At 46.9% G+C, this 24,160-nt stretch overlaps 1 protein-coding gene across 1 annotated transcript in view; it reads right to left on the bottom strand.

Annotated features, from left to right (window-relative positions):
* Positions 1–18,601: 18,601 nt before the first annotated feature.
* OTOG (otogelin) overlaps positions 18,602–24,160 on the bottom strand; it is an 86,017-nt gene continuing 80,458 nt past the window's right edge. Inside the window, exons 51-56 of the mRNA XM_036861663.1 lie at positions 23,869–24,047; positions 22,985–23,089; positions 22,682–22,801; positions 21,326–21,371; positions 18,920–18,999; positions 18,602–18,802 (exon numbers count right to left, since the gene is read on the bottom strand). Coding sequence (XP_036717558.1) covers positions 18,602–18,802; positions 18,920–18,999; positions 21,326–21,371; positions 22,682–22,801; positions 22,985–23,089; positions 23,869–24,047 — 731 coding nt within the window. The remainder of the gene's footprint in view (positions 18,803–18,919; positions 19,000–21,325; positions 21,372–22,681; positions 22,802–22,984; positions 23,090–23,868; positions 24,048–24,160) is intronic.

Here is a 24,160-nt window from a genome sequence, read left to right as displayed (position 1 = left end):
GAAGTTTCAGGGTAATGAAGCAGTCTGAAATCTAAGGAAAGACAGTGGTCTCCAAGCAGAGGCAGATAGTGAGCATTTGCTTACCTATGGCAGAGTACGAGAAGAAGAGATCTAGGTGCCAGAGAAAGAGGTAAAAAGAATAGAGATAAATTTTTTTTTGATACATCAAATGATTTTATTTTATTTATTTTTTATTTTTGAAATAAATTTATTATATTTTATTTATTTTTTTATTTGTGGCTGCATTGGGTCTTCGTTGCTGTGCGTGGGCTTTTCTCTGGTTGCGGCGAGCGGGGGCTACTCTTTGTTGCAGTGCGTGGGGCTTCCCATTGCGGTGGCTTCTCTTGTTGTGGAGCAGGGGCTCTAGGTGCGCGGGCTTCAGTAGTTGTAGCGCACGGGCTTTGTTGCTCCGCGGCGCGTAGGATCTTCGCGGACCAGGGCTCAAACCCGTGTCCCCTGCATTGGCAGGCGGATTCTTAACCACTGCGTCACCAGGGAAGCCCCGAAATAATTTTATTTTTTATTGAGGTATAATTGACATATAACATTATATCCATTTCAGGTGTACAACCCAATGATTCAATATTTGTATATATTGTGAAATGATCACCATAGTAGGTCTTGTTAATATCTTCACCATATATAGTTGCAAAAGATTTTTTTTCTTGTGATGAGAACTTTTAAGATTTACTCTTAGTCACTTTCAAATATGCAATACAGTATTATTAACTATAGTCCCCATGACATTTATTTTATAACTGGAAAATTTGTACCTTTTCACTCCCTTCACTCATTTCCCCCATCCCCATCCCCCCACCCCTGGCAACCGCCCATCTGTTCTCTACATCTATGTACCTAAGTAAGATTATATAGTATTTGGTCTTCTCTGTCTGACTTATTTCAGGAGATAAAAATTTTAAACTGTTAAAGGCCAAATGTGGGTTAATGTGGAAGTATAGAAATTGTGGGAGCTGCAAACAAAAGGGTGGTTCATACTCACTGGCAGCCTCTTCTCCATCAACCTTCAGTGGTTGCCCAGGACAAAGATTAGTAACAATGCAGGAGAATGGAGAACCAAATCATCCTGCACCTTGATCTTGGGCTTCCCAACTTCCAGAACCATGAGAAAATAAATTTCTGTTATTTAAGCCACTCAGTCTATGCTGGTCCCAGTTGATGCAGTACTTGTTTTAAACTGTAATTTCAAATTCCTTATACGTTGACCTTGCATCCTACAACTTTGCTAAACTCACTTATTAGTTCTATCACTTCTTAGTTGATTCTTTGGGATTCTCTGCAGAGACAATTATGTCATCTGTAAATAGAGACAGTTTTATTTTTTCCTTTCCAATCTGTATAACTTTTATTTCTTTTAAAATTTTCTTAAATTAGATTTTTATTTTTTAATCTTAAAAAATTTTTATTGAAAAAAAATTTTTATTGAATGAAAGATTCTTTAAATTCTATAGTGCTTTACAATTTTCAAAAGTTTCACACACATGGTTTCATATAAACCCATAATAACCCTTTTTTCTTTTATACTCACCTCTATATTTCCTCTCCCTCCCGTCTCTCTCCCCACTGGTAACCACTAATTTGTTCTCTCTGTCTGTGAGTTTGTTTCTACCTTTTATTTATTTTTCTTGCATTACTTCAGTGGATAGAACTTCCAGTGCAAGTCTGAATAGAAGTGGTGAGAACAGATATCTTTCCTTTGTTCTCAAATTTAGGAAGAAAGCATCTAGTCTTTCATTATTAAGTATGATGCAGTTTATACAGTTTATACAGTTCTGTAACCATCACTACAATCAGTTTCAGAATAATTCCATTACTTTAAAAGTTTCCTCCTGTCCATTTACGATCAATTCCACTCTCATCCCAAGAATCAGGTAACACTGATCTGATTTCTGTCTCTATCTTTTCATCTTTTCATATAAATGGAATCACAATATGTAGTTCTTTGTAGTTGGCATTTCACACTTAGCACTGTGTTTTTGAGGTTCATCCATGTTGTTGTATGTATTAATAGTTCATTTCTTTTTTATTCTTGAGTAGTAGTCCATTGTATGTGCATGCCATTTGTTTATTAATTCACCTGTTAATAGACATTTGTGTTGTTTCCAGTGTGGGGTCATTATACATAATGCTGCTATGAACTTGTACCTACAAGTCTTTAGGGTACACAAATTTCCATTTTTCTTCTGTATCTACCTAGAGGTGGAATTTCTGGGTCCTATGGAAGTATATGCTTAATGTTTTCTTTCTTATTGGTCACCATCTGTTATCATGTTGTCTGTGTGTTTAATTTAATCAAATTCCCCGAGGAGCCTTAGGATGGAAGATAGTACAATGGACGGAAGGGAGAATAGTTAATATGTTGAACAGTATCCCCCCTTAAAAGTCATAACGCGCCCTGGCTCTGTGCATCCTCAGATCCAGGTCTGCTCTTTGCACCCCTAGTCTAGGTTACTTAACCTTTGTGTCCAGCCCCTGTTCCCCACACCCCTGGCTTCATCTGAAACCCTCTCACATGGAGGCTTGTACTCAGCCATCCCTTCTCCTTCCACTCACAGAACTGTTGTTTTTTGCTGTTAGCTCCTCCAGTCGGATCCACACACTTCCTTTTCCTCCTCCTCGTCCCTAAATGACGTCTAAAACCAAGTCCTGCAGGAAGGCAACTTTCAGTGAATTTGATCTCCCTGGAGTGAATTATTTTGGAATCAAACACATGGTTGGTTTTGAAATCAAAACTCAGGAGCTGCTAAAAACTTCCATGGATGGCTCAACATTCCGGCCCTGAACCTCAGGCCTCTGGACAGTGGCGGGAATCTGTCAATCCACTCTGAGGGATTAGGGCTTCCTTTTTTCAACTTGTGTATGTTTGTCTAAAACCTTTTCCTTCTCCTGAGTATGTAAAGCAACCTGAAAACCCAGGTCAGTCCCTGCAGGGTAACTTGAACTTTAAAAAGTTGGTGCAGATAAATTGACCTGCTTTTATTCTGGCTCTGGTGGTGTTTTTCAAACTACAGGTTACTACCAATTAGAAGTCAGTTGAGTGGATGCAATGAGAATTTTTCAAAATCCAATGGATTTTAACATACCAGAAGGTGCTGCCCGCAAGAAGCGTAGCATTGTGTGCGGCAGCTTTTTTTGCATGTGTATGTGGGTAGGTGCACACACATGTGCTGGCTAGTGATGTAGACTGTATGTCAAGGGTGTTGGAAGATCGCTGAGGCATTGAAAAGGTGCATAAACTGTGGGTTGGGGAGTTTGGATGGAAGGGAAAGAACAAATGTTCTTGATCAAGCAAACTGATCAAGGATCGTCTGTGCTTAACCTTTTTCTTCCCCCCCAATAAATTTATTTATTTATTTATTTATTTTTGGCTGCATTGGGTCTTTGTTGTTGCGCGCGGGCTTTCTCTAGTTGCAGCAAGCGGGGGCTACTCTTCGTTGCCGTGCGTGGGCTTCTCATTGAGGTGGCTTTTCTTTGTTGTGGAGCATGGGCTCTAGGTGCACAGGCTTCAGTAGTTGTGGCATGCTGGCTCAGTAGTTGTGGCTCACAGGCTCTAGAGCGCAAGCTCAGTAGTTGTGGCACAGGGGCTTAGTTGCTCCGCCGCATGTGGGATCTTCCCAGACCAGGGCTCGAACCCGTGTCCCCTGCATTGGCAGGCGGACTCCCAAACACTGTGCCACCAGGGAAGTCCCGAATTTTTTAAACTTTATTTAACTTTTCTAATTTGTTGGCATAAAGTTATTCATAATACTCCCTTATAATTCTGTAGCATCTATTGTGATGTTCCTGCTTTCATTTATTCCTGATTTTGGTAATTTGTGTCTCCTCTTTTCTGTTCTTGGTCAATTTGGCTAAAGTTCATCAGTTTTGTTGATCTTGTCAAAGAATTAATTTCTGGCTTTATTTGCTTTTGCCATTGTTTTTCTTTTTCCTATTTCATTGGTTTCTGCTCTGGTTTTTATTATAAATGTCCTTCTGCTTACTTGGAGTTTGATTCAGGCTTCATTTTATGGCCTCTGGACGTAAAAACTCAGATTATTGACTTTGAAGCTTTCTTTCTTTCTAATATATGTTTAAAACTATACATTTTCCTCTAAGGACTACTTTAACTGCATCCCATAATTTAAAAATATATTTTGTTTTCATTTTCATTCCATTCAAGATATTTTCAGTTTCACTTGAGATTTTTCGTTTGTTTATTTAGAAGTATGTTGTTTAATTTCCATGTATTTTGAGATTTCCCAGATTTTTTCTTTGGTTGATTTCTGACATGATTCCATGGTGACTGGAGAAATTTCTGTATGACTATATTCCTTTTAAATTTATTGAGGTTCATTTAATAATATAACATATAGTCTTTCCTGGGGAATGGCCCATTTGAGCTTGAAAATTGTTTATTTCACCATTGTTCATGGAATGATCTATATACATCATTTAGGTCAAGTTGGTTGACAGTGTTGTTCAAGTGCTCTTATTGCTGATTTTCTGTCTAATTTTTCTATCAATTTCTGAGGGAAGGATATTAACATTTTAAACTATATTTGTTGAATTGTCTATTTCTCCTTTCAGTTATGTCAGGTTTTGTTCATGCATTTTGGGCATCTGTTGTAAAATGCTTCTACATGTATAATTGTTGTACCTTCCTAATGTATTCAGCATTTTATCTTTATGAAACATTCTTCTTTGTTTCTAAGAATATTTATTTTCTTAAAGTCTATTTTGTCTGATGTTAATATAGCCTTTCCAACCCTATCATGGTTACCATTTGCAGAATATACAAATTTCCATTCTTTTCTTTCAAATTATTTGCCTTTTTGAATCTAAAAGTTGCCTCTTGGAGTCAGCATATAGTTAGTTCTTGCTTTTCTTATTTGGTCTGACAATCATTGCTTATGTATCCGAATATATATATGTCAACTTTATCTAGATATAATTCACATACCATACAATTCACTCCTTTAAAGTGTATCAATAAATGTTCTTTTATTTCCTTCACAGAGTTGTGCAACCATCACCATAATCAATTGTAGAACATTTTCATCATCCCCCAAAAGGCCCTGTATACATTAGCAGTCACTCCTCATGTCCCTCAACACCCTCCAGCCCTAAGAAACCTCAAGTCTACTTTCTATTCCTATAGATTTTTGTATATGGACAAGTCATATAAATAGAATTACAGTACATGGTCTTTTGTGACTAACTTCTTTCACTTAGCATACTATTTTCAAAATTCATACATGTTGTAGCATTTATTGATATGGCATTTATTTTTATGACTGAATAATATTCCGTTGTGCGAAATTATATTTATTCACTCATCAGATGATAGACATTTGGGTTTTTCCACTTTTTCACTATTAAATATAATGCTGCCATGAACACTGTTGAACATTTTCTGCGTGACATATATTTTCAGTTCATTTGGGTTTATACCTAGGTGTGGAATTGTTGGGCCATATGGAAACCATATGATTAAAATTTTGAGAAACTACTAGACTGTTTTTCAAGATAGCTGCATCATTTTACATTCCTGCTAGCAATGTATGAGGATTTCAGTTTGTTCACAACCTCTCCAACACCTGTTATAAGAGCAATAAGACTTTTTGATCACAGCTGTTCTAGTGGATGCAAAGTGGTATCTCATTATGCATTTTATTTGCATTTCCCTGATGGCTAATGACCATGTTTTCATGTGCTTATTGAACATTTATACATATTCTTTGGAGAAACGTCTATTCAAATTTTCTGCCCATTTTAAAAACTGCATTTTCTGGATTTTGTTGTTGCTGTTTTTGTTGTTTACTGTTGATTTGTAAGAGTTCTTTATTTATTATGGATACAAGTCCCTTATCAGACATAAAGTTTGCAAATATTTTCTCCCATCTGTGAAGTTTTGTTTGTTTGTTTTTTTACTTTTTTGATGTTGTCTTTTGAAGCATAAAATTTTCATTTTGATGAAATTCAAAGTATCTTTTGTCTCTTGAGCTTTTTATGTCACATCTAAGAATGCTTTACTTAACCCAAGGTCATGGAAATTTACTCCTATATTTTCTTCTAAGGGTTTTATTGTTTTACCGCTTACATTTAGTTCTATAATCCATTTGGAGTTAATCTTTGTGTATAGTATAAGGAATGGGTCCAACTTCACTTTTGCATGAGTTGTTCCAGCACCATTTGTTGAAAAGATTATTCTTTCTTCATTGAATTGTCTTGGCACCCTTGTCAAAAATTAAATGACCATAAATGTATGGGTTTATTTCTGGGCTTTCAATTCTATTCCATTGATCTATGTGTTATCCTTATGTCAGTACCATGACTGAAAATTTGAGTGCACTTGTCAATCCACACATAGGTTGATAAGCAGAGTACAGGGCCTTGTGGATTTTGAGGTATTTTTGTTTTTTTTGTTTTTTTTTAAACAATATTTCTTTCTTTTTTTTTTTTAGCTACTTTATTTATTTATTTTTAGTTGTGTTTAGTTGTGCCATTTTTAGTTGTGTTGGGTCTTCGTTTCGTGCAAGGGCTTTCTCTAGTTGCGGCAAGCGGGGGCCACTCTTCATCGCGGTGCACGGGCCTCTCACTATCGTGGCCCCTCCTGTTGTGGGGCACAGGCTCCAGACGCGCAGGCTCAGCAGTTGTGGCTCACGGGCCCAGTTGCTCTGCAGCATGTGGGATCTTCCCAGACCAGGGCTCGAACCCGTGTCCCCAGCATTAGCAAGCAGATTCTCAACCACTGCACCACCAGGGAAGCCCCTGGGTTTTTTTAATATAATTTATTTATTTATTTTTGGCTGCGTGGCGTCTTCGTTGCTGCACATGGGCTTCTCATTGCAGTGGCTTCTTTTGTTGTGGAGCATGGGCTCTAGGTGCGCAGGCTTCAGTAGTTGTGGGGCACAGGCTTAGTTGCTCCATGGCACGTGGAATCTTCCTGGGGAGGGCTTGAACCCGTGTCCCCTGCATTGGCAGGCAGATTCTTAACCACTGTGCCACCAGGGAATTCCCGATTTTGAGGTGTTTAAGCATAACTTCTGTCCAATTCATTGGCTAACCACAAAGCTAAGCTACTCTAAATACCATGTAAGTGGAATCATACAGTATTTGTCCTTTTGTGACTGGCTTATTTCATTTAGCATAATGCCTTCAAGGCTCATCCTTAGCAAGTGTTAGACTTTTCTTCCTTTTCGAGGCTGAATAATATTCCATTGTATGTATAAACATTGAGTGTTTATCCATTCATCCATCAATGGACAATTGGGTTGATTCTGCGTTTTGGTTATTGTGAATAATACTGCTATAAACATGAGTGTACAAATATCTGTTTGTGTCCCTACTATCAAATCTTTTAAATATATACCCAGAAGTGGAATTTCTGCATCATATGTTAATTCCATTTTTAATTTTAAGGGAAAACTTTGTTTTCCATAGTGGCTGTACAATTTTACATGGCCACCAGTAGTGCACAAGTGTTCAAGTTTCTCTGCATCCTCACCAACACTTGTTACTTTTTTTGAATAGTAGCTACACTGATGAGTGTGAAGTTGTGTCTCATTGTGCTTTTGAGTCTCATTTCCCTAATGATTATTGATGGTGAGCATCTTTTCTTGTGCTAATTAGCCATTTGGATATAGTCTTTGGAGAAATGTCTGTTCAAGTCCTTTGCCCTTTTAAAAATTGTGTTGTTTGTTTTTTAGTTGTTGAGTTGTAGGAGTTCTCTATATACTCTGGATTCAGCCATTATTTCTTTGTTTTTTGTTTTTTTTAAGAAGGGAGTCATTTTTTTTTTAAGTATTTGTTTATTTATTTATTTATGGCTGTGTTGGGTCTTCGTTTCTATGCGAGGGCTTTCTCTAGTTGCGGCAAGCGGGGGCCACTCTTCATCGCAGTGCACGGGCCTCTCACTATCACGGCCTCTCTTGTTGCGGAGCACAGGCTCCAGACGTGCAGGCTCAGTAATTGTGGCTCACGGGCCCAGCTGCTCCGCGGCACGTGGGATCTTCCCAGACCAGGACTCGAACCAGTGTCCCCTGCATTGGCAGGCAGATTCTCAACCACTGCGCCACCAGGGAAGCACACAGCCATTATTTCTTCAGATCACTTTTTTCTTTCCCTTCTTCTCTCCTTCTGGGCCTTAAATTACACGGATTTAAAAAATCTCTTCATATTATTTTATAGGTCACTGAGGTGCTATTCATTTTTTTCAGCCTGTAATTCATTTAGGTTAGTTTCTCTTATTATGTCCTCAAGTTCACTGATCTTTTCTTCTGAAGTCTCTAATCTATTCTTAATCCCATTTTCATTAAAAATTTTGTGTTTTCACCTCTAGAAGTTCCATTTTCTTTATTTATATCTTCCATTTCTTTCCTCACTATGTTCATATTTTTCTCTGCTTCTTGAGCATATTTATAATAGCTACTTTTAAGTCCTTGTTTGCTATTATCATCATCTTTGTCATTTCTATGTCTGTTTCCATTGGACTGATTGTTCTCATTGTCATGAGTCAAATTTTTCAAGCCTCTTTGCATGCCTAGTAATTTTTTATTGAATTCTAGACATTATTATGTTGTTGAGTATCTAGGGTTTTTTCTAAAGAATATTTAGACTTTGTTGGGTCTTATAGTTAAGTTAGTTGTGTAACAGCATGGTCAATTTGAGGTTTGTTTCAAAGCTTAATTAGGGTAGGTTTAGGATAGGATTTACCCTAGGGTTAGTGTTTACCTATTCCTATTTCTATTTATCCAGTCCTATTTCTAAGGTATAACCTTTCCTGGAGACTCAATTAAGTGTGCTGATGTTCAGTGAGGTCTCTCCACTCTGACTGATAAGCACTTGAATGTGCTTAAGCCCTGTGTAAGCTCCAGGAACTGCTCAGTTGACAATTAGTAGTTCTTTGTCCAGCCTTATGAATGTCCACCCTACACCTGTGCACTTAGTATTTGGCAACAGAAGTAATCTACACAGGTTTCTGGAGCTCTTTCTCTACATAGTTCCCTCTGCTTTGGTAGTCTGCCACACAAATTCCAGTTGCTTCAGACTTTCTGAATTTGATCTCTGTCTCCTCAACTCAGTGAGACCACCATGCTCTTCTGGGCTTCCCCCTAACTGCACTTTGTTCCAGAAAATGCCTTCAGGCAGATAGTTGGAGGTTTTTAGTAAGACTCACTTCATTTGTTTCCCTTGCCTTGGGGGTCCCAGCCCTGCACTGCCTGTTGTCCGATGTCTGAAGACACGTATTTCATGTATTTTGTCCAATTTTCTAGTTGCTTATAATTGCAGGGTTAAGTCTGCAATTTGCAGAGTACTCTGTTATGAGGTCATGTATGTTTTCAATTTCTAAAAACTCTCTTTTGTTTTTTGACTATGCTTTTACATATAAGCCTCCTATTTTATGGATACTTAAATATCCTGATATGAATCATCCTAGGAATGTTAATGAGAATAATATTCATGTTCTTCCTGTTTCTTGAATTAATGGTATTTCATTGAGGGAAATTTCCCCTGCCATCTCAACTTGGACACTATTTTTGGGTCATCCATCATTTTCAAATAGCCAGTGAGTTTTAATTGACTGATAATATTTATAATAAAAGTCAAGATTAATTAGATTTGGTACCCTGTGGGGTTCCTCAGCAACCATGTAGGTGGGAGGTGGGGAGAGACATACCATAACCATTCATTCATTGGGTGACACTGGTTCTTCTTATGAAAGGATCACAAAGATGTCTCCCACATATGAACTCTTTTAACCTTTGCATAATTCTCACAACTATTATAATTATTATTCCAATTTTACAGTTGAGGAAGCTGAAGTTCAGAGAGGTTCAGTAACTTGCCAAAGTCACAGAACTAGTAAGTGAAGCAACCATGATTGGAACCCAGGCAGTCTGTCCAACCTATACACTGTGCTATCCCCCATTTGCTTCATAGCTTCCAGAAATTTCATATATCTGGACTATCGATGGAATTGTTTCCTGTTTTTCAATACAGGTACAGAATTTTCTAGTTTAAAACTTTTCTTTGACGTTTCATATGGCTTTTTTAATCTCGAAACTATAGCCCACAATATTTTTTCCACATTATAAACTATTTAAGTTAAATTCTTCTTTAAGTTAAAGTCTCAGTGGAAACACTGAGACAAAGGAATAGACATTTTTGAAGGACTTCATACTTTGTCTAATAAAATTTTCATAAAATTTATCAAGATATTTCCATCAAGCAGTGCATAAGAATGCCAGTTACTCCATGGAATGTAGTTTTTAACTGGTGTCTTTGGAAGACCCAAAGTTTCTAAGATGTCTAATGGTGGAATTTGAGGCACAGTGACATATGGGCAGAGGAGATATTTTTGGGAGCAGTCCCTTCCCTGTACCTCCCAAATCCCTTACAGACCCCCTTCCTCCTCAGGCGGCCCCTCCTGCACATGTTGGGGGCAGGGCCCGGGCTGGGGGGCACCTCTGCCAGGATCCTGCTGATCTATGTTCTTGCCTGACACTCAGCAGCTGTCACAGAGGCGTGGGCTGCAGGCGCTGTTCCCCATGGGCCGTGTGCAGGCTGCAGGCCGGGGATCCTTTCCCGCCTAATCCGAGGGGCACTGGCGGTGGGGAGGGAGACAGCTGGGTGTAACTGATCTGCAAAGGAATGGAATGGTGCAGGCCTCCCAGTGCTGGGCTGGGCCGTCTGCAGGCTGCCCTCCCCAGCTGCCAAGCCTTTAACCCTTCCCTCTCTTACTTCTCTCTCCCCTCCATCCTGGGAATTGATGTCACCCAGCTCAGCCAAGTCCCAGGAATGTCCCTGGTTGGACCTGAACACCTTGCAGAGGACCCAGCCTTGTGACAGTTACTGCTGGGGAGGCTAGAGCAGGAGTAAGAGGCTCGGGTCCTGTCTCAGAAGGAGACAAATCTTGTGGAAGGCCCAGCAGGTGACTCAGACAGTGGAGACCATGAGGGCAGAGCAGTGAGGCCCGGCCTGGGTTGGAGCTCAGGGAAGACTCCCTGGAGGATGCAATGAAAGGAGCACTGGGTTTGGAGTCTGCTGCTTCCTCCATTGCTGCTCACTTTGCAGTGAGGGCTTGGGTAGGTCACTGTCTCTCTAGGATCTATTTCCTGCTCCTGAAAATGTGGAATTTGAAGATGATTTTTAAGGTTCTGTCCATAGTGGTAACAGTAGCTCCATTCATTAAACGTCTACTATAGGTCAGGGGCTTTATCGATAAACATTCTCACCATCACTTTGCCAGATTCTCCCATTTTAGTGATGAGGAAACTGAGATTTGGAGAGAATAAATCACACAGCTGTTCAGAGACAGAGCCTGAGCCCATAATCCAGGCTCTTCGCTGCATCCTGCTCCGTCTTCAGCTGCAACAATCTGGAAATGGTGGTCGGGTTCAGGTAGAGTGGAGGCTGGATGCACAGTGGTCTGGGGCCCAGCAGAGGCAGAGGCTTAGCAGTGAGCCCCAGAGCCCCTGCATGAAGGGTGGGCTGGGGCTGGGTTGGACTCTTGGCCCCTTCTTTTCTCCTGTCCTGGGCACAGCTGGCTCAGCCAGGCAGCCTCACACACAGCCACAGCCTCTGCAGTTGTCCAGCCCGTTCCCATCCATGATCTCATTTGACCCTCATGCCAACCCTAAGATGCAGAACCTGTCACCCCTCTTCACAATGAGGGACTGAAGCTTGAAATGTGCCAATGTTCCTATAACTGGTAACTAGCTGAAGAGAGACTAGAGCCCTCTTTCCACTGTCCCCTCTGGCCTACTGGAGGAGAAGGGGCCAGAATACTAGCTACCAGGCACCCAGCAATCCCCTTCACGTTCCTGCTCCTCCTGGGTGGAAAAGGAAAGTATGAGTGTGGGCTCTGGAGTTAAGCAAGCTTGGGCTCAAGTCCTGACTCCCTCACTCTCTAGCTGTGCAGTTGCTTAACTTCTCTGAGCCTTAGTTTCCTCCTGGGTTGTCAGTGAGATATGGGTGAATAATGAGTGAGTGCTGGAGCCTGGCCTGTATCCTGCTTCCCTGAGCACAGCGTAGACCCAGGCTGGCATGGGACACCCCAGAGAGGCAGAACGTAGGGCTGGGGGTGGAGGACGGTGCTAACGGCCAAAGAGAAGGATCCTGTGGGCTGGGGTTTTGCGGTGAGGGTGGGAGCCAGGGCTGGTCTAAAGGGTAGGCAAGAACTGCCTAGGGAGAGGGAGGAAAAGGACATTCCAGGTGAGGCACAGGCCACAGGCCATGCAGAGGCAGGAACAGACACAGTGCAGGAGGAACAGGGACTGAGTTTGGGTTTGAGCTGCCTGGGGACGACACTGGCCCAGAGGGAGGTGGGGCTTCATGGTGAGTGCAGGCTGAGCAGCAAGCCTAGAGAATGCTCGGCTCTGGAGAACAAGTTCTCCAGGGGTGCAGGGGCTGGACCAGTTACCCTCCATGTTGCCCACCCATCTTCCCCCCGAACCCCACCCCAGTCCCTGGGTTGCCAGGACCTCTGGGCAAAGGGCCGGGTTGGGGTACAGTTCCAGCTTGGGAAAGACAGCTGCGCAGGCTTCCTGCCTGCTGCAGGGGATTAACTGGCACTGCCACGGTATGTGGGGGGCACCTGGCCCCCCACTCTGCCCACCCCATACCCTTTAACTGCTTGTTGCCTGGGCCCCCTCGCTTTCATGTTTAAAGGCATGTTCTAAAAATTTTTTTTTAATTAAAAAAAATAAAGGCATTTCATTCTCAGTTTTCAGTGCCCTGTGTTAGACACTGGGGAGACAGAGATGAATAGAGATCTAGGGCAGGGTCTATCCAGCCAGAGGCACCTTTATCCATCACTGTCCCTCCTCATGCCAGCCATGGTATCTCTGAGACCCTTGATCTCTCTCCTAGCAAAACCCTACTTCTCTCTCCACTGGCTCCTTCCAGGACATATGGTCAAGTCACTGCCTTCCTCAAACCAGCAAGCAAACAAACCTTCCCTTGACCTCATGCCCTATCTCTCTTCTGTTTTCTCAGCCAAACTCCTTAGCGTTGTCCACACTATCTCTGCTTCCTCACGGAGAAGACATTGTCCACCAGAACCGGCTCCTCTTCTTCCCAGGCACGCAGCTGGACTACATTTCCCAGCCTCCTTTGCAGTTAGGTGTGGCCACGTACATGAGTTCTGGCCAGTGGGATGCAAGTGGAAGAGAGCCGGCCACTTTCAGTCCTGCTCCCCAAAACCTGCAGTGCATGCTTCCTGCACTTCTCCGGGGCTGGCTTGCTGCAGAGGAGCATGGCACTTTTGGAAGGCTCGTGCTGAAGATGGTGGACCCTCCAGACAGAGGAGCCAGGGTGTCTGAATCATTTTGGACGCAAGGTTCCAGCTACTCAGGAACACCTACTTTTCTTTTTTAATAGTAGGAGGGAGAAATAAATTATCATGTTTCAGCCACAGAAAAGATCTGAGTTGCTGTGCATGAAAAAAAAAAAAAAAAAGAAAGAAAGGAATTTGGTCCTCCTGCTCCTACATCACCCCATGTTGGACAACCCAAGAAATCAGGGAAGAGGGGACCTGGAACTCTGAAAACAAGATTGGAAGGAGGAGACACTCTGCTCTGAGGAGATTTCCTGGGGCAGGACATGGCCAGTGAACTTACACAGGCAGCGTTTAACCTTCACCTTGAAGTTGTTCCTGTTTGATTCAGTACTGTGATTGCCATCTGCCTTCCCCAAACCACCACGACAAGTGCGTGATGCTCCAAGGCCTGTGGGGTCAGAGCCTTGGGGAGATGTAAAAGGCAGGGCCACACATGGACAAACAGACCCTGGAGACCTAGGCCTGGAGGAGAAGGCTGAAGCCGGGGCAGGGCAGGTGCTGACACAGCGACAGGAGTGGCGAAGAAAGGGTTAAGGGGTCTGTGAGCAGGATTGGCTCTCCTCTAACTGAGGGCAGTAAAATCAGCATGTCGCCTCCAATTTGCTCTGGCCTGACCTTGAACGTGAATCATTCCATCACAATGTCCTTATTGATTTCCACAGGAAGAGGATTAAGCCCAGAAAATCAGGGCGGGAACTTGAGCCTGAAGCACGGAAAATGGGATAGTTCTGGGGCTCAAAACCCCTCGTGTTGGCAAATACGTCACAGGGGGCTGCAGACTGGGCAGCCGCCCAGCTCGGCTACCAGCTTTCTGAGCGGCTACCAGCTTTCTGAGCGGCTGGGTCCTAGGCTTCTGTTTCCTTACCTGTCTGGTGTGTGGCCTCCAGGGTTCCCTCAAGCTTTAAGTCATGTGCAGAGAGTGGGTAGGAAACAAAGGATGGGGAAGATGCTACAGATATGCCTTGAGTCTATTCTGGGGTGATCACATCATCCTTCTGTACACAGCGACAGCTTTTGGGACCCTCAGAACCAAACAGGCTGTTCCAAGACCAATGTTGCCATTGAACCAGCCGGCCCAAACAGCCAGGAAGGGCCTCCTCAGTCCTGAAAACCCTTCAAGGGAATGAGAGGGATATAATGGGTGTGTGTGTGTGTGTGTGTGTGTCCCCACATAGAAGCATAAAGGAAGCAGGTCATCCTATGGGAACTGACCCACAATTTCCTTTCTTCATTTAACATATCCTGGAGAGCCCACTGTATCAGTTTACAAAAGGGCTATATAATATTCTACGATGTGGCTGTACCAGGTTATTTAATCATTCCCTACTGATTGGCATTTAAAGTTGTTACCTATATATATATATATTTTTTAAATATTTATTTATTTATTTTTTATTTGGTTGTGCCGGGTCTTAGTTGCGGCAGGCAGGCTCCTTAGTTGTGGCAGGCAAACTCTTAGTTGTGGCATGCATGTGGGACCTAGTTCCCTGACCAGGGATCGAACCCAGGTCCCCTGCACTGGGAGCATGGAGTCTTAACCACTGCGCCACCAGGAAAGTCCCACCAATATATTTTAACTTAAGACAATGCTGCAATAAACATCCTGGCACATGCCTCTTTGTACAAATTATTTCTTTAGATGCTCTATTAGTTTCCTGTTGCTGTAACAAATTACCACAAACTTCAGCCTCAGCTTCTGTCATCACATTTCCTCTCTCTGATGCTGATCCTCCTGCCTCACTCTTACAAATACTCCTGTGATTACATTGGGCCCACCTGGATAATCCAGGATCATCTCCCCACCACAAGATCCTGAACTTAATCACATCTGCAAAGCCCCTTTTACCATGTAAGGGACATATTCAGAGGTTCCTGGTACTAATATGTGGACATTTTTGGAGGTCTGTAGTTCAGCCTACCACAGCTGCCTAAAAATAGGATGGCTTAGTCAAAAGGTGTATGTATTTTTAATGTAAATCAACATTGTATCAATGAACACTCATATCAACACTATGGGTACTGGCTTTTTGAGGGCAATTGGGCAACACTGATTTAGGTTTAAAATCCTCATCCTCTCCTATTTTCCCTCAGTGCAGAGCAGGGTAGCATGCTGGTTGGTGATTTGCTTCTTGTTACTCTTTCACTAGTGTCTTAGCCCAAAAGAGTTGGTTCCCCAGGAGGAAGCTAAGGGAACAGGACTGGGAGTTTTAGCCAAAGGGTTGGTGTGTGAGGTTGACTTCCAGGAGAAGCAGGCAGGAGGGGATACCTGGGTGGGGGTTGGAAACCTACGAACACTGTGATTCCAGCAGTTGGTGTGATCATCAGAATCTGTGGCCACCTGTGAGTATATAGTGAAGGTGGAGCAGGAAGCCTGGAAACTGCTGCCAACTGGAGCCAAGAGGGCCAAGTCACCAAAGCTGGGTCACCAGTTATAGATAGGCTATGAAGAACAGGCCTCTGAAAGTCTGAGGCCACCCTTCCAACTAAGACTGCAGGAAGACATTTAGGCTGAGACTGGCTGGCTTGAGCTGGTGCCCTCTGCCTGTTTACACAACAGCTAACAAGGAGTGGTCCTGTTAAAAGTCTGCCTGCTTATAGGTGAATGTAAACAGATGGGAGTAGTAGTGAGGTGAGGGCTGAACAGCCAGGAACACTGGGGTTCCAGCAATGACTAAAGAGCCACCTTTGTCTTAATCTAAACATCTTGCTGTATGATAGAATTAGTATTTTAAATCAGGCTGGTTTTAAAGCCTGGTTTAAAGTCATGTTCTGTTGAACTCAGGATTCAAAACTCTCTCTGAAAGCTACTGACATGTGACTTAGGGAGTGTGTTGTGCTGAGAAAATGACTGATTACAAGCCTTTAATTATCATCAGTGATGGAGAAGCTTTGCCCCACCCCATCTCTGGCTATAATGATAGGAAATTAAGAAGTACAAAGTATGCATTTAAGGCTATAAATGTCCCTCTAAGTACTTCTTTAGCTGCATCTCACAAGTTTAATGTGTTGTAATTTCATAATCATGAGGATCATAATATTGTCTAATTTCTACTCTGATTTATTCTTTGATCCACTGCTTATCTAGAAGTGTGTTTCTTAAGAGGCTGTAAAGCTTTCTTTTCATTAGGGAAAGTCCCAGGGCTCATGTTAGCAGACGGATATACCATGAGGGGAGACACATATTTGTGAAATAAAAACTAAGCTTTCCAAGTGTTAGCTTCACAGGAAATGCTCTACCCCTCCAGGCTGAGTGGAGCCCTTGCATCCAAACATTGAACCAGGCCCTAGGAGTATCCCCCTCTTATTGGCGGGTGCTACCTCAGGCCGCCCCTCTCCTATTCCTTCCCAAATGGGACAAGCCAAGAAAGCATTCTCCCATTTGCCCCTCAGATGTGCCAACGGTAGTTTAAAGTTGAAGCATCACTAACAACCTGATCCCTGGATTCTCCCTAACCTTAGTACAATCAACAGTAGCTGCAAAGCTTACTGATCTCTATGAGAGAACAGGGAAATAAATACAGAAATGTTGAGAGGCCAACATGAAGCGTACTCTCAGGGCCTGACCCCTCCACATCTTGTGTGAGAGGCATCGGTCCCTGGCCCCACAGAGCTCAGACCACTCCTCAGGCCCCTCACCTGGCTGCCAGCTTTCCAGCTCCCAAAGTCCTCTTCCTTCTCCCCACCCCTCCTCTAGGAGCCAGCCTCCTATCAGTTCAATTCCAACCAGCAGATGCCCATGGAGGACCTGCTCTGAGTGGCGCACAGTGCCGGGCACGGGTGGGGCAAGAGAAGTCAGGGTGACCTCCACGGACATAAAATAGGATTTTGTCTTCACAGCTGAAATTCCTTCAGATTCAAAGCAAACCTGACACCTTCAGAGATGCTCAGAGGTCTGATGTCTTCCTGTGGTTTATTGGATATATAAACAGAACACAGATACAGGAACAAAGAGACTGCAAGAACAGCTGGGGGCCATCCTGGCACAGGGCCCCAACCCCAATCCCAGGGGTACCAGGGCAGCCACACATCTCCAGACATACAGGGCAGCGCTGGCGTCTGAACAACCTCATGTTCATTCCCTTTGGACCCAGCAGCACAAAGTGGTATGTAGGGTAGGAGGGCTACAGGGTAGGGTGTGGAGGGGGCCCTAGGCTGGCTTTAGGAAGGACACTCTGATTCAGAGACAAGGCTCTGAGAAATGCTCAGAGGCGGCTGCACATGCACAGGGCCTGCATTTTCCACTGACTATTGCTCTCCTGCTGGACAGTCCCATGAAGTAGAAAGCTGGGAATTGGCTGAGCCACAAAACTCACACTTGGGCCCCTCCAGAGACCAACTCTGCTATGTTCTTGGAGAAGAGGCACATTGTAAAGCCAGGGTCTGCCTTGCAAGCTGAAGGTATCATTAAACACCACAGGGCCCTCAGAGGGGTGGGCTGTCCACCCACATGGGGATGAGTCGGACCCTCACTGAGGAGGGTCCAGCACAACTCATCCACCACACCTCACCAGAGCCAGCCCACCTGCCGGCGAGGCCGGTTTTGAGGGATGGGAGTGGGGGTGGGTATGGAGTAGGCATGGCCCTGCTCTTCTAAATCCTTTCCTGAATTACAAGGTCAATAACAGAATACCAGGGCATCCCTCTTGGGGCTACAGGGGGCTTGAAGGTTACTGAGTCTACTCCCCAGTCTCTGGACCTGACCTCACAGACATTGGTGACAGCACGCCGCCTGGGAACCCACCCTCTTTGCTTCTGGGAAGTCCTCCTGGGCAGCGATACAGACCTGGATGTTTCAATTTAAGCCCCCTTTCCTTTTACTGAGTCTGTGGTTCTTCTGTGGTCAAAAGGGCCGAGAAAGAGAATGGGCCACCACATCTGGCCCCTCCACTGGGTCTTGGGTCCAGCCCTGGTCCCGGCTTCTCAGGAAAGCTCTTACCCCCTCTACCAAAGCACTGCAGCCAGAGTCACGGATGTGCAGGGGCTGATGCCCCTGACCTACGGCCCTTCCCAGACCTCAAGCCAGGGACAGAGCTGAGTTCCCTGAGCCCCAGGTTGTGGCACTCTCCCATATGTGGAGGAGGGGGAGCCCAGAGAGGGAGCCAGGATGGGCCGGTGTGGCCCGTTCCAGTCACTCTCCGTGTCTCTGCCCGCCAACCCATGCTCAGCGCGTACCAGCTCTCCACACCTTTAGTGCCCCCCACCCACCCTACACTGGACCAGCTGGAAGCAAAAAGTGGTCCAGCCCGCCCCAGCCCCCAGGCCTCAGGACCACTGGCAGGCACAGTCAGTGGGCTCCTGCACTATGTACGGCACCCAGGTAGCATTGGTGGCACAGAAGAGCTGCACAGAACGCCGCTGCAGGCCCACCTCGCGGCAGCACTTGCAGAAGCGGGCGTAGGTGTTGATGTTGTAGTTGTAGATGCTGGCGGACGGACACCTCCCATCGCAGGACACTAGGTTCACCTGGAGACGGGCAGGCCAGTGAGGCAGCCTGTGTGGCTTCCATCCCCCAAAGCACCCCCATCCCCATCTTCGGCTGCACCCCGCCCCCCCCCCCACCGCCTTGCTGGGGCCACGCACAGGGGTGTTGCTCCTGCATTCATTCTTGCGGATGGTCATGCGGATAGTCACCTTCTTGCAAGAGCGTCCATCCTCTTTACCTGGGGGAACAGGGTGGGTGAGGCAGCTGCGGCTGAGTAGTGCGCCCGGGGCAGCAGGCTGGGCCAGACTGGGGCAGTTAGTGTCATGCTGGAGGGTCCCTCCACCAGCGTTAGTGCCCATGCATTAGAGCCCCTCCCTTTTAACTCAGTGCCCTGGAAGGAGGTGAAGGTGACAAGGCAGGGGAGATGGGTGAGACAGGGAAGGATGCCAGGGACGGCCTGGGGACTCTGGGCTAGGGAAGACGAGGATTTGGGGACAAGGCAAGCTGCCTGCCCACCCCAGCCCCAAAGCCTGTCTCTAATCCATTGGCGACCCTGGATGTGTCCTCTCCCCTCTCTGAGCTTCAGTTCAAGCATCCCGCAATTGCCTGAGTGAATGGAAACCCCAGTCCCTAGCCCGATGCTTGCACATAGCAGGGTCACTCGGTTTCCATAGCTATCAAACAGGACAGGGCCAGGAGTCACCCACCTCACACAGCTGTTACAGAGACGGAAATTGATAAGCGCGCAGTTTCTTCTGCCTGGGCCACGCCTCCCAAAGACAACCAATCACATGGCTCATTTACACCCTCACCTGCTCAAGTATTTCCTCACCAAGGCCTTTCCTGATCTTCTTCTTGAAACTACAACGTCCTCCCTCCACCCAACCTCCCTCCCTGACCCCTCCTTTCCTTATTTCTATCCAGGGCACTGTCACCTTCCCGAGAGACACACTTGTAATGATGCTCTTGACATGTAAGCTTTAGGGTCTTCCTTTGCACAGCCTCCTTCCACAATTTGCTGTGAGTTCTCTCGTTCTAAATAAATCTTCACTTTCATACCTCGGTATGGATTTGTAAGTTTGTGTTCTTTTTCTTAATGAAGCCCCCCCCCCACCAATTGCATAAGTTTCAGCCCCCATAAAACCAGATGCATCCATCTTATTGTAATTTCACTTGCTATTCTGTCTCTCCCATTAGAACGTCAGCTCTATGGGGCTGTGTCATTTATGCTGTGTCTACAGTGCCTAGAACAGGGCCTGGCGTATTGGTGCTAAATAAATATTTGCCAGATGCATAGACTCCCTCTGTGACCCCGGGGTGCCTGTGGGAAATGGGGTGGAATCCCCTCTTCTGGCCTCTGGGTTTCACCAAGTAGGTTTCCGACCACACCGGCTGGAGGTCTCCTGGCCAGAGCTAAGTTCACTTTTTCCTCCCTCTCTGCTCCCAGGAGACAGGAGAACTGAGAGCTGTCCTGGCCATGGCCTCAGGGTCCTGGACTGAGACCAGCTGAGTAACCAGCGGTAGCAAAGCGGTGGTGGCATTGGGCACTGGTGGGCATTAGGCACCAAGAGAGCGGGCACTGCTGAAGCATTCCCATGCAAGCCCAGGGGTGCAGCGTGCTACCCAGCATGCACTGCTGGCCCTACGGCCTTTGCCAGAGGCAGGGAGCAGGGGCACCGCACTCCCCTCCCCCACCCCCAGAGCTCAGGACCACCTAGCAGAAGGGACATTGGCAGAAATAGCAACGCGGCTACACGCCTCCAGTCCCGCGGGCTTCCGAGAGGAGTACCTGGGTGGCAGTGGACACTAACCCGTGGAGGAGAGGCGGGGCTAACGGGGACCACGGGAAACAGGGTCCCCGGGGAACCTGGGGAGAGGGACACGGGTCACAGGGAGCACACGGGACATTCAGGGAACATTGAGTTGTTGGTCAGAGATCAGCCAATGAGGCACTGAGCCCAGTTTCCTTGGAATATGTGAAGTGGACATAAAAGGGTCCAAAATTCTACATCCCTCCAAGGAAAGGTTGAGGGCCCTGGGGGATGGGAGGCATGTGGGCAAAGGTCCTAAGGCTGATTGGAACATGCACGCACATGCAGTTGGGGCTGCAGGTTCCAGGGGCCAGGGGTGAGGACAGACGCACCGAGCTCTCACTCAGACTCGGTCTGGGAGCCCATGGGCCTGAAGGCACCTCCATGACAAGGCTCCTGACCATAGGGAGAATTCATGTGGGGGGCATCTCAGCTGGAGGTCATGGTAGGGCAGGAGGTGGCAGAGTAGCTGGTCAGTTACTGACCTCCTGGACCCAACGTGCCAATGTCCCGTCTCCAACAGGAGCAGAGGCCTTTTGTTGGGACAGGGATGTGAGCATGGCCCCTGCCCACCTGCAGATTTGTGTCTGTGCCATGAGCCCCATGGCGGGGGTGTTATCCCTTCAACTACTCACCCCTGAAGAGCCACCACTGGAGGCACCAGGCAAGGAACCTGGCCCTCTGAGCCCCAACATGACACACTGTCCCCCCCACCACAGCCCCTCACCCCTGGCCTCCGCCATGCTCACTCACATGTCCTGCAGCATCCTTCCAAGGAAGGTACCACCGAGCCCCCAGCCTAGAGGGAGAGGAGGAGAGGTGGGTAGGAGACCACATCCTAGGCCAGGAGCCAAGATCCCAGCAAGAGGCAAAAAGACTGCTAGAGTCTAGACTCCTTTCCTCCCATGATGCTCCAGGGCAGGAGTTCCAGGCCCCATTGTCCATCAGGTCCTAGCCAGAGGGGGAAGGGGCCCCTGAGCTGGCCATTGAGAGCCACAGGGGCTAACCCAATTGGTTGGGACACTGGCGCTGAGGCTGCCTCAGCCCCCAATGAGGCTGGAGGCTGGGTAAAGATGGTGCAGGGCACCAGGGCCCCCTGTTTTTCCAGTGGCAGCTCTCCTTATGCACACCCCCACCCAGTACTGTCGTCCGCCTTAGTGTTTCCTGCACAGAGGGTCAGGGAGGGGAGGGGTTAGGGACTGACCCACTTGAGTCAGTGGCCTGGGCTCTATCTCAGCCCTGGATAAGCTACCCCTTTCCTCTGGACTTAGTTTTCCCACCTCTAAAATGGGGCAATGATCCCTGATAGCCCTCCTCCTCTGCTGTGAAATTGATAAAACGATGGATGTGACAGTTCTTTGTAAATAAGTGTGTGTGTCTGTGTGTGTGCGTGTGTGAGCGTGGGTCTAAGTATATGTGTGTGGTTTTGTGAGCACATACATGTGTGTACATGTGTGATTTTGCATGTGTGTGTTTGTGTGGAGAGAATGCTTGGATGTGTGTAATTGTTTTCTAAGTGAGACCAGAAATCTTTAAATGCCCAATATTAATGGCAAGAACTCTAATAATTCAACAATAACCCCAAACCCTCCAGGAAATCATTTTCCTTGAGGTATGCCTGTAGTGACAGCTGTCCATGCTAGTGCTGAACCCCTGTTAGCCCATCGCAGGACTGAACTGTGTGTCTGCGTGGTGTGTGCGTGCAAGCGTGCCTTGGCGTGTGACAGCGCGTGGTATGTGTACTGGCTTGCCGAGGTGTTAACGTCCCCGTGGAGTGTGTGGTGCCTGTGAGCGGCTGACTGCCCGTGTTGGTGTGTATGTGAGTGTGCCTAGAACATGCGACAGTGTATGTCTGCGTGCATCTGGGCATGGCCCTGTGATGTGTGAGGATGTGGTGTGATGCGTGAGGATGTGGGGCGATGCGGTCAGAGCAAAGATACACGGAGAGATGTGGAGTTGGGGTGGTAGGGCAGGTCCAGGCTACAGGGAAGCCCTCCTTCCACAGCTCCCCACACCACAAGACACCCCTGCCCCTACCCGCCACCACCACTAAGACAGCTGCTGCGCCCGGCTTCAGGCCATGCTGCGGGGGAGGCGGCCAGCACTGACCTTGGCACACTCGGTCTCGTTGAGTGGTGGGCAGCTGATGGGCGAGCGGACGAGCACGGCGCCCAGGGGTGTGCTGCTGCAGTGGTGGCGGGTGCAGTCTGCGATCCAGGATGCCCCGGGCTAGAGGGCACAGAGGTAGCCGATGGGGACCTGCGGCCGATGGCCCTAGTGAACCGATAGGGCACAGTTCCGAAGACAGGTGCAGCCCAGGACCTGGCACTGCCCAGGACCCCATCTGTTCCCAGCCCTGGGCCCTGGTCCTAGGTGTCCCCTCCTGGGATGTGCAGTTAAGGGGCTGCATACCAAGAACAGGGAGGTGGTGCCATTGGGGAAAGTGAAGAGGCAGGACACGTTCCTGCAGGAGCCGCAGCAGGCCGCCAGGTCCCTCGGGTGCTCATACTCCTGGTTCTGCAGGACAGGGAGAGACGTGAGGGGCCTCAGCCACACACCCACCTCCACCCTCCTGCCTCTCCCACTGTCTGCTTGTCCCTGAGCCCAGAACCCAGAGAAAGGCCCCCTGTAGATGCTCAGAAAGGAAATTCCCAGCCTCCTTGTATCTCAGGCAGGAAGGTCATCCTTATATCTACCCTGAGCCTCAGGGTAGATATAAGGGTAGACAGCAGGTCCTAAACCCAGCCCCAGTGGACAAAGAGATGGCCTTGCTGGTAATTAAGGATGGCAGTTTTGATTCCAGATAGACTTTAGTTTGAGCCCCAGTTCCTGTGACAATTTTGACAAATGGCTGGACTTCCCTAAACCTCAGTTTTCTCATCTGAAAAACGGGAATAATTCCAATCCCTTTTATTCAACTCATACTTATTTAGCCCTTAATAGAAGCCAGTCACTGTCCTAAGTACTGGGCACGTATCAATAGAAGCACTCAACAAAGGGTAGCAGTACAAACACACAAACCAAGAAGATAGGGACCTTGCCAGGCATAAGTAGGTGCTTAATAAACGTGAGTTTTCTCTGTCAAATGCTCACCCTTGCCAGGCCTTCACTCTTGCTGTTCCTCTGCTGGCCTCAGCACTTTCCACAGAGGTCTCAGAGGTCCCCCCAATGCCCACTCTCTAGATCCAAAGAGCTTGGTGGAGCTTGAAGGGCTCCTCTGATTCCCAGAGCACCAAGGGTCTACAGGCCAGCTCCCCCTGGCCCCGCACACCCTGTCCTGCGCCGCTGCCCCCTACCGCCTCGCAGTGGACGTCACACAGCACGGAGGTGGTGTTGATCTGGTAGAAGCTGGTAAGAGGGTCGAGTACGGCGGTGCAGTGTGATGTGTGGCACACGCCTTCTGCCGAGACCTTCACCACCGTCTGGCCCGGCTGCATCACCCCCAGCTCGCGGCTCAGACACACGGGGGCCTTCACTGGATGGGCAAGCAAGGCGGCGACAGTCACCAAGAGCCCAGCGCCCACACTGGCCCCAGGCCGGCCGGCCCACCCCTGGCTCACCCAGCTGGCTCGACCTCCCGGGGTCCCC

This window comes from Balaenoptera musculus, chromosome 8 (genome assembly GCF_009873245.2).
Source record: "Balaenoptera musculus isolate JJ_BM4_2016_0621 chromosome 8, mBalMus1.pri.v3, whole genome shotgun sequence".
NCBI lineage: Eukaryota > Metazoa > Chordata > Mammalia > Artiodactyla > Balaenopteridae > Balaenoptera > Balaenoptera musculus.
This window is presented reverse-complemented; position numbering and strand designations above follow the sequence as displayed.